The sequence below is a fragment of the Ctenopharyngodon idella genome, chromosome 7, assembly GCF_019924925.1.
Source record: "Ctenopharyngodon idella isolate HZGC_01 chromosome 7, HZGC01, whole genome shotgun sequence".
Classification (NCBI taxonomy): domain Eukaryota; kingdom Metazoa; phylum Chordata; class Actinopteri; order Cypriniformes; family Xenocyprididae; genus Ctenopharyngodon; species Ctenopharyngodon idella.
In genome coordinates this window covers 12,572,937-12,583,828 of record NC_067226.1, presented here as the reverse complement: position 1 = coordinate 12,583,828, position 10,892 = coordinate 12,572,937, and the positions used below count along the sequence as shown (strand labels likewise).

At 37.8% G+C, this 10,892-nt stretch overlaps 1 protein-coding gene across 4 annotated transcripts in view; it reads left to right on the top strand.

Annotated features, from left to right (window-relative positions):
* Positions 1 to 7: 7 nt before the first annotated feature.
* Positions 8 to 10,892, top strand: part of ambra1a (autophagy/beclin-1 regulator 1a) — an 82,386-nt gene continuing 71,501 nt past the window's right edge. For 2 of the 4 annotated variants that reach the window (XM_051901786.1, XM_051901789.1), the window contains exons 1-7: positions 105 to 606; positions 3,354 to 3,586; positions 4,310 to 4,368; positions 4,543 to 4,726; positions 4,849 to 5,021; positions 5,976 to 6,042; positions 6,145 to 7,568. In XM_051901786.1, the coding sequence (XP_051757746.1) occupies positions 3,455 to 3,586; positions 4,310 to 4,368; positions 4,543 to 4,726; positions 4,849 to 5,021; positions 5,976 to 6,042; positions 6,145 to 7,568 (2,039 nt within the window). In that variant the 5' untranslated portion in view covers positions 105 to 606; positions 3,354 to 3,454. Of the gene's footprint in view, positions 71 to 104; positions 607 to 3,353; positions 3,587 to 4,309; positions 4,369 to 4,542; positions 4,727 to 4,848; positions 5,022 to 5,975; positions 6,043 to 6,144; positions 7,569 to 10,892 lie in introns of those variants that run through there. The other 2 variants (XM_051901787.1, XM_051901788.1) reach the window with 2 other exon arrangements.

The following is a 10,892-nucleotide window of genomic DNA, read 5'->3' as shown; positions in this document are numbered from 1 at the left end:
TTGGAACAGAGAAGGGCTCGGGACCAAATCGCAACATTGTGTTTTGATAAGACAACCATAAACTGCAAACGTGGGTCATGTTTAATCTGACATCCAAGACCGGTCGTAATTAATGTAAACCAATTGCTTTCGCACTTAACCTGCTATCTTTATATTGAATTAATACGCCTAGTTGGCCGTATTTGCATATAGATATTTTTAAATATTATGTTCATACCCATAGGTATAGTAAGAAAGTAAATAGCAAGTTGTCATTTGGCACATGAATTAATCTTTACCGATTTGTCGGCGTTTATTAAACTCAAAGTGATGTTATGTTCGATGAAACGCTTGAACGATGTTTTCGGTAATTGATCATGATTCATGAATGATCTGTGCTCCATTGGCTTTGTCTGTACGCGGAACACAGCAACAAATCTAAAGTACATGCGACTCTATTTTCGGAAATAAACAGGAATATTCTTTACTACATATATATAAATCAGAAAATAAAATTAATAGGGACGATTTAGGAAACGTCCCTGCTGCTTAAGGTCTCCAACGTACTTGTTTTATTTGATATCTACGATTTCAAGGAGTATAATCGGACAAAAATATGAGGAAAAGGTAGGCCAAAGCTGAGACCCCGAGTGGTTGTCTTAAATATATTTTAGATAAAAAAACACGCATAATTTAAACACTGTGTAACTGTGTGGATTAATACATCACCTGTAAAATGTAGCCTGCTAACTGCTAAATGTGAACGCTGTTAGGTTAATTTCCTCATTCAAAAACAAACAACCATTTGTAAATTAATGTTATAACTTTCAATAGTTCCTTTATTCTATGACCATGAAGTTAATTTAATAAGCGACACTCCGTTTATTGCACTTGTATATCTATCCCATATCTATCCTTAATAGCAGAAGATAACAGCTAAAGTCAAACATGTAGCCTGTCAGATGGAGGATAGCTCAAGTTATATTAGTGTAACAAAACCTGCAAAGCTTATCCGGCTGTTTTTCAACCTGTTAGTTTGATGCAGAGTGCATTCCTGAATATAAGTAACATATTTTTAATTACTGTCTTTTTATCTGTTGCTCTGTGCAGTATTTTTAACCATATAATAGAGACAATTACATGGAATTGCGTTTAGCATTCTTTGATGATTTATAAAGATTATTTAATGGTATCTCTTTACTGCTTTATTGCAATGTTTAGTTCTTATATCTTTTGGCCTTTCTTTTGTTGTTTGCTGAAATATATATGTTAACGAATGCTATTATAGTTATATTTTGAATTAGTTTGTATTAAAATATGCTCAGTTTTCTTTTTAATTTTAGTTAGGCATGTTTTTTTTCCCTTTTTATTAGTTTTTAAACACTCCTATATACAACCACAAACCAAGAAAAGTTGGTACATTTTGTAAAACACAATAAAATCAAGAATCTGATTTGTTAACACTCTTGAACCTTTATTTAACTGACAAAAGTACAAAGAAAAGATTTTTTTCAATGTTAATGTTTCAATGTTGATTTTGATGCCTGCAGCACAGTCCAAAAAAGTTGAGACAAGCATGTTTACCACTGTATCACATCACCTTTCCTTTTAACTACACTTTTTGATCATTTGGGAATTGAGGATACTAATTGTTGCAGTTTTGCAAGTGGAAATTTTGCCCAAACTGAACTGATAAAAGACAGCTGGTAAACATTGTTGTGGTCATCGTTGTCTGATTCTCCTTTTCATGAGAGGCCATAAATTTTAAATACGAGACAGATCTGGACTGCAGACAGGCCAGTCAAGCACATCGCTTCTATGTTGTAGAGTGTCTAAGAAACCACACTGATGTACCACGTGCAGAATGAGGCCTGGCATTGTCTTGCTTCCCAGGAAAGATATCATCTTGGTGGCAGTATATGTCTCAATCCCAATATACGCCTCCATGTCAATGGTACCTTCGCACATATGCAAGTCACCCATATGCTGTTTGCACTGATGCACCCCCATAACTTGACAAATGTTTGCTTTTGCACCTGTGTCTAATGAAAGTCTGGATGGTTCCTTTTTTTTTGGGACTGAGAACTCGATGTCTGTTTTTTCCAGAAACATGTTGAAACGTGGACTCATCTGACCACAGCACACATTTCCACTGTCTTTTAGATCATCTGAGATGAGCTCGGGCCCAGAGAACTTGGCAGCATCTCTGCATAGAATTGATGTATAGATTTCTCCTTCAGTAACAGATTCAAGTTGCATTTCTTGATGCAGTGGCAGACTGTATTAAGTGACAAATTAAGTTTTCCAAAGTACTCCCAAGCCCATGTGGCTATATTTGAATTGTGTGACAATTCTCTCATGAAATTTGGCACAAAGTTCCCAAACACGATACCCTCACCTATTACCAATTCATCTGCCAATTGTGGACTGCTTCAAAACCGTTTAACTTGGATATTCTGTAATCTTTTCACTATTATTTTGCCTCTGTCACAACTTTTTTGCAGCCATCAAAATCAAAATTAGTTTATATTTACAAAATACAATTAATTTGGCCAGTGAAAACATTTACATTTTTTTTTTCTTACTACTTTTCGTACTTTTGTCACTTAAATAAAGGTTCAAGATAATTAACAAATCACAGATTCTTGATTTTATTGCTCAAAATGTCCCAACTTATCTTGATTTGGGGTTGTAGATTTTAGTACATGAAGTTAAACTAAATGAAAATGCAAAGTGTTGCCTTGGCATCTAGTTGAAATATATATATATTTTTTTTTCAGTTAAATTACAGTTAACATTTGTTTATTTCAAGTAAAAAAAATTTTGTTAACTATAATAACCCTGTTTCCCACCCAGAGTTATAATCTTCTATAGTTTTTTTTTTTTTACTATACAATAAAAGTTCATATTTTATCTGTTTAAGTTATTCAAATGAATCATTCTGTCATTGGATGATGTGTATTTGTGACCTAGGTTATGGCTGGCTCTTTTATTAGATGATGATAAAATAGACTACTGCTGATTCCTTGGTTGTCTGAAATGAAGTTTTCACACTGCTATTCTATGACCTGCCTATTCATGTGACACAACCAGGATGCACCATCATTTGGCTCTGTAGTGTTGATTCGATACGCTTTAAAATGTTCTGTTACACCTTGTAATCTCCTTTGACACCTGTGCTGATTGTGCTGAGATGTTATTTAGAGGCAGTGTGTGGGGAATTACAATGCTGGAAGATTTGACATTGCATTTAATATCTCCTTCCTCACATTAAATAAATGGAAATTGCCTCATTCTCATCAAATTAATATTGATTGAAATCAAGGTATGACGCTCTAAGATATTCATGAACTGTCTAATTTTTTCTACCCCAGAATGATGGCGTGTTAGTAGTAGTTGTGGTCCAGTGTGTGTGGGCCGGTGGACGGCTCTGGGTCTGGTGTGAGAGGAACAGATTGAGGAAGTGTGTGTGGAGATGAAGGTGGGACAGAAGAACTCAGTGTGTATCCTGTCCAGTCGAGAGCGAGGAGCACGAGGTCTTGCCTCACACAGGATCCTACAGCAACTTGTAGAGGAGAAGACACAGCGCATGAAATGGCAAAGCCAGGTAACTGATGCACAGATCTTTGACACTTCATCTGTAGACTATAGGCTGTCATCTGGGAAACGCCTGCTCAGTACTCATGTGTCAGAAGCAATATGCTGCCTGCTGATCTCTAGTAGTGTCAATATCACAATTAGAAAGGAACTATTTATCTTTATTAAGATGGTTGATTTTGTTTTATTTGTTGTGCCAACTGTAGATCTTTACTATTTAAGGTTCTAAATAAATAAATAAATAAAATCACAATAATTATAAATAAATAGTTTTATAGCCATGTAAGATTCTTCTTTCATAATTATTTAAAAAAAATGACCTGAAAAGGTACACACTGCTCAGCACAAGTAAATGCCTGTTCACACCAAGAATGATAAATACTGATAAATGTATTAGCATCCACACCAAGGCATTAAAACGTTCTGTTTATGTCAAGCTTGCGCTGCAGTTATGTTGTCTGCTGCTTTAAATGCTTAAGCTCTTTAAAGTCGGTAGATTCTGATTGACTGTCTGTTTTTAACTTTCATCAGCTGAAATTTTTTTTTTTATAAAAGTGATTCTATTGATTCTATCATTCTAGTTGTGGTGTGTACTCACCTATTCTCATAGAATTAGAATAATTAATAGCTATTGTAATAGTTATCGTTCTTGGTGTCAACAGGCCTTAATACTATGGTTTGGATGTGACTAAAGTAAAATCACTGCTCTTTTGAATTTCTTTCGGTGTCACAGAAAGTGGAGTTACCAGACAGCCCCCGCTCGACCTTTCTTCTGGCCTTCAGTCCAGATAGGTAATACCCCTCTGGCTACTCCTTCATAGTCCTCACTACTAACCTGATAAATAAATAGGCTACTGACAACAAAACTGACTGATTGATCAGGTCGCTTAGACATCAGAGGCCTTTCCACTCAGGCCCTATCATCAGCAAGATAGAGAGGAATGTTTGTTATTGTTTCCTTCATAGGTCCTTAATGGCCTCTACCCATGTGAACCACAACATCTACATCACAGAGGTTAAGACAGGAAGGTGTGTTCACTCTCTGGTGGGCCACCGCCGGACACCCTGGTGCTTGACCTTTCACCCTAGCATACCTGGCCTTATTGCTTCTGGCTGCCTGGACGGAGAGGTCCGAATCTGGGACCTGCATGTAAGTCTTGATTTTATCAGTATTGAATGATTGTTTTGTCAGCTTGCACTATTTTTTCAGTACATTTGTCACCACAACTTAATTTTGCACAAATGTTAAAGTATCATGTGATTTTGTTTCAGGGAGGCAGTGAGAGCTGGCTCACAGAGACTAACTCAGCGATCGCATCCCTTGCTTTCCATCCCACGGCTCAGCTGTTGCTCATTGCCACCAACAACGAGCTGCACCTATGGGACTGGAGTCGGAAGGAGCCCTTCACTGTGGTGAAGACTGCTAGCGAGACAGAGAGAGTCAGGTTTGATGCGCGTCGTAAATGTTATTAGAAGAAATAAAAATTCTTTCATCAATAATTCACCCCCATGTCATTCCAAACCCATAAGACTTTCGTTCAAACACTAATGAGGATATTTTTTTAATGAAACATGAGAGATATCTGTCCCTAATTTGAAAGTCCATTTATTCAACAAAACTTTGATGCTTCCAAAAGATTGTAAGAAGAAAATTGTGAAAGAAATTCATATTAATTGAGCTGTTTAAAGGGATAGTTCACCCAAAAATTAAATTTCTGTCATTAATTATTCACCCTCATGTCGTTCCAAACCCATAAGACCTTCATTCATCTTCGGGAACACAAATTAAGATATTTTTGATGAAATCCCAGAGCTCTCTGACTCCTCCATTGACAGCAATTTAATTATTGGTTTAGCCTTAATTTTATAAAGCGACGAGAATACTTTTTGTATGAAAAACATAAGAAAAATTACGACTTTATTCAACAATTTCTTCTCTTCCCTGTCATTCTCCTATGCTGTTGATATAGTTAACAGTGCAGCTCTTCTGGGTTCTACATCAGAACGCCAACTCAGTATTGGCCGATGCTGTACACGCGAGCACCAATTAAATCTGTTCATCATATAAAGTGATCAGGACGTTTTAGAAGACTTGGAAAAAAACGCTTGATTCGTATAGATTACTTTTAACATCTCTTTATGAAATTTTTTGAAGTGTCAGGGTTTTGATGGAATGGACTTTCAGTGGAGAGAAAGAAATCTCAGGTTTCATTAAAAATATATTTTTTTTTTTTCAAAGTCATATGTGTTTGAAACAACATGAGCATGAGTACATGATGACAGAATTTTCAGGTGAACCATCCCTTTAATGTTCAACAGTTAGATACTGGCAAATCAGAGTTTACATCTGAAGTCAGTGCATCTGATGCTTTTGTGAGCATTGTCTGTGTTTTTTGCAGGTTGGTGAGATTTGATCCATTGGGTCACTATCTTCTAACCGCCATTGTAAACCCTTCAAACCAACAGGTGATACTTTTTGCTGGAAATGCTGTTGTTTTCACACAAAACGGTACATTTCTGCTCTTTAAAATTTGTGACTGTAAATGTACTTGTATTTGTGTGTTGCAGAATGATGATGATCCTGAGATTCCAATGGACAGTGTGGAGATGCCTCATCTCCGTCAGCGCTCCTTCCTGCAGTCCCAGCCTGTAAGACGCACACCCATCTTGCACAATTTCTTGCACATCCTTACTTCCCGCAACTCAGTCTCTCAGACTGGAGGTACTCCTGCTGCTTCCACTGATGAGGCCTCCGATTCGTCTGGGCGTTACGCTGTTTTGAGGGATCGTTCCCGGCTGCCATACCATGGTTGCGTTCAGCCACTCGGAGTGGTATGTTTCTGTAGCCGTTGCTCATCAACGCAGGTTCCGTCTCCGCCTGATGAGGACTCTTCAGACTCCGCCTCCCTGGAGGGACAATCAAACGCATCCACCTTTTCTTCTGCACGCACAGAGCCGCGAATACCGCGGTTTCCTGTTGAATCTCGTGTTGTATATCGGCCCTCAGCATTTAGCAGCGTGTACGGTGGCGGGAGCAACATGCGGAACCTTTCTTCTAGCTCTGGAAGGAGGGGAGTGGCTGGAATGGCGCCAATCCCACCTTTCCGGCAGCACCCGCTAGGCAGGGAAGGTGGAGGCCGTTTCCCTGGGGCAGACTGGACAGGCAGTGTGCTTAATGGAAGAGGTAGTAGTATGACTCCACCCAGAACCAGTGCTTCCTCTGTCAGCCTGCTTTCTGTCCTGCAACAGCAAGGGACTTCCAGCCAATCACCTGTTTACACCACTGCTAGTGATGGATGGGGCTTTCCTCATAGCAGTGGCAGCTCATCAGGGACTAGTTCTAGCAGGCACCGCCCACCGCAGGAAGAGGGGCACAACAGCCCTTCTTCCATCCGCAATGTTCTGCAGTGTAACCTTAACCGCTATTTCATGGAGTATGAGCAAATGCAGGACCTAGTGCAGCCACTAGAGGGCAGCAGGCAGGACCAGCAGACTCAGGAAATGATAAATAACAACATGGACCCAGAACAACCGGGCCCATCTCATTACCAGCCACTCTACAACAGCGAAAACCATTCCCACAGTCACATGAATCGCTGTAGAGTCTGCCACAACCTCTTCACCTATAATCGGGGTACTCAGCGCTGGGAGAGAACAGGTCAGCCGACATCTGCTGAGAGAAACTCAGCTTGGCAACCTACTAGTCCTGCCTTCCACAACGTAGCCCCAGTCTCTCATTCTGATCATCACCTACTTGTACGCACACCTATGGAGCCCAGCCCAGACGCCACAGAGCCTCACGTACACTTTTCCCGCAGCACAGCTACCAATCAGCATGAGGATCAGGCTGTCGGGCTGGTCTTCAACCAGGAAACTGGCCAACTAGAGCGTGTTTACAGACAATCTGCAACCTCTCATTCAGCAAACGTATCACAAGAAGCCTTAAACCAGGAAATGCCTGACGACACACAAGACGATGATTACCTACGCAGGTGAGTAGACTTGTTTGAATGTTTGAAGGGGTCATGCCATGGGAAATCAAACTTTCCTTGATTTCTTTTCCTTTATTATGAAAAGGAAATCAAACTTTCCTTGATTTCCTTTCCTTTAATATGGAAAGGTCTCAATGTATCATGAAAACATACTGTTTCCAATTTTTCTTTACCAGTTAAAAAAGACCATTTATTGAAACTAAGCTGCACTAAAGACTAGTTTTGTAGTTCCACAACTTACTGACATCAGACGATTGTTTATAGCCATCTACATTTAAATGACAGCAGAGATGTTTAGAAATTTTGCCCGACCAGTCACAGTGAGGTAATTTGAGGCAAAAAGGTTGTTTTTTCTGCCTTCCCGTTTGGGTCAGTGGTTCAGACTTTTACTTGCCAGTTTTTTCACTGAGCCCACTACAAAAAAAAAAAAAAAAAAATTGTATGTTTTTTTTTTTTTTTGGCAGTGGTGGGGGCATATATACACTACTGTTCAAAAGTGACAGTAAAGACATTTACAATTTTGCAAAAGATTTCTATTTTAAATAAATGCTGTTCATTTAAACTCTCTACACTGCAAAAAATGCTCTTCTTACTTAGATGTTTTGTCTTGTTTCCAGTCCAAATACCTAAAAATTCTTAAATCAAGAAGCATTTTCTAGACAAATAAAAAATATTGTCTTGTTTTCAGAAAAAATAAGTAAAATTAAGTGAGTTTTTCCTTAAAACAAGCAAAATAATCTGCCAATAGGGTAAGCAAAATAATCTTGTTTTTGGTTTGAAATAAGATTATTTTGCTTACCCCATTGGCAGATTATTTTGCTGCTTGATTTATGAATTTTTATATATTTGGACTAGAAACGAGACTACTCTAAGTAAGAAAAGCATTTTTTGCAGTGTATTCTTGGAAAAATTCATCACAGTTTTCATAGAAATATTAAGCAGCATAACTGTTTTCAACATTGATAATAGTAAGAAATGTTGCATTCATAAACGGCAAACATATATATAATTATTAAATATGTTCATTAAACTGCTCATTGCAGTGTGTATTGTTTTGTTATCCTGTCATAGGCTTTGCACAGAGGCGGTTGTAACTGTATTGGACCTGTCAACAAACCCGAAGTCTACGTGTGAGTGCAGCGAAGCACTGTTACTCATTTTACATGCGAAAGGACTGGCACAGCAGCTGAAAATGGTTCGCATGTGAAATGAGCAACAGCTCTGCGTGAGGTGCTCTGGTGCTAACACATGGCTGAGTTTGCTGTCATTTCAAATATATATCATTTTTAACTCTTAGCAAAGCCAGTATTATATAGTGACAGGATTACAAAGCAGTCCGCACTGCGATGCGCCACTGTTATTAGAGTAGAATGATCAAGCACCTTGTTTGAGCTTCAAGGAAAAATGTCTAACATGGAAATCAGCTTGATATGACCTTGTGCCCATCTGTGTGCACTCTATTAGCCCTCACAGCTGAGTGTGCCATCCAGAGCTAGACCTAATATTGGTGAGGTGCTGATCTGCATATCAGCACTCTCAATTCCTGACAGCTTAGATGAATAAACATTAAAGGGATAGTTCACCCAAAAATGAAAATTCTGTCAACATTTACTCAGCCTCAAGTTGTTCCAAACCTGTATGAGTTTCTTATTTCTGCTGATATCAGACAGTTTACAGTAGCCATTGACTTCCATACTGTTTATGGATGTCAATGGTTACCATCAACTGTCTGGTTATCAACATTCTTCAAAATATCTTCTTTTGTGTTCAACAGAAGAAGGAAACTCTCATTTTTGGGTGTACAATGCCTAAAGAGTTGAGTGAGATGACAAACAAAGTGTCTTATTGCATTTTGCTACCTAAATTATAAATCTCTCCAGAAAAGAAGGATGGCTTTGCATAGAGACTGACCAATGTATTTGAATGTCATTGTTTTTCTATTTAAATTTATGTGAATTTCACAAGAGCATGTTGTTCACTAAGCATGTCATAAGTGAAATTCATGGCAGACTTCTGAGATGGTTCATTTGGAGCCTTCACATACAAGTCAGAATTTCACTCCGAACTGCTCTGAGACCCCTATAACAAATGAAAGTATCTGCAAGACACTGACAGTAACTATAAGTGAGAGAAATATGTTTGTTTTATTGACACTTTACATAGCTACACAGGCAGCATGAATCTGCCATTTGAGATCTGTGAGCTTTCATTTCAGATATAAGGGACACCAGGGTTCGCAAACGGCCCTTGAAATGCTGAAAGTGCTTCAATTTATTTTTAAAAATGTAAATACCAGAATATCTGAAAAAAATTGCATCTTTTGTTGAAAAGTGCTTAAAAGTGCTTTCAATAAACTTAGGCTATATGTGTATACTACTGTTCAAATGTTTAGGGTAGCTACTGTTTTTTTTTTTTTTTTTTTTTTTTTAAAGTACCTTTTTTGTAAAGAAGTCTCTTATTCTCACCAAGACTGCAATTATTTGATCAAAAATACAGTAAAAACAGCAAGATTGAAAAATATTATGACAATCTTAAATGTTTTCTTTTTAAATATATTTTAAAATATTATTTATTCCTGTGATTTCAGCAGCCATTACTCCAGTCTTCAGTGTCACATGATCCTTCAGAAATCATCAAGAAACCTTTCTTATCACAGTTAAAAACTGTTGTGCTGCATAATAACTTTATGGAAACTGATACATTTTTTTCATGATTCTTTAATTAATAGTTCAAAAGAACAGCATTTATTTCAAATATAAATCTTTTGTAATATTGTAAGTGTCTTGACTATCACTTTTCATCAATTTAATGCATCGTTGCTGAATAAAAATTGTACTAACCCCAAATGTTTTGAATGTTAGTGTATACACTTAGCATTCCCAACATGAGCATATTGTGTTCTGATATTCAGATTAATTTTTTTTTTCAGTAACCCAGTTTTACAAGTTCGCATTTTGGGCTGTCCGTCTGTTCATCATGGCTTCTGTAGAAAGAGTTAGCTGCTAGTCTTCAGTAAGACTTAGTGTACTTTTATTTCATAGTACAGTTGATGATATATTTTGTGCATTACCAGTTAAGAAAATAGTGTATTGTGTTAAGCCCTGTAAAACTGGTCCTGAATTTTTATTTGGTTATGATGTTTGTATGATCCTGGGTCAGACTGCTGATGCTGCACGGTGACTAGACACCGTCATTAAGGTAAACAATGACTCACAGACTGTTAGTCAACTGCTTTTCTGGACTGTCACATTCTTCTATTTAAAATGTGTAGTCATGCAAACCCTAGGTCACTGGCACACTTGGCTCATAAAGTGTATTTTAGAG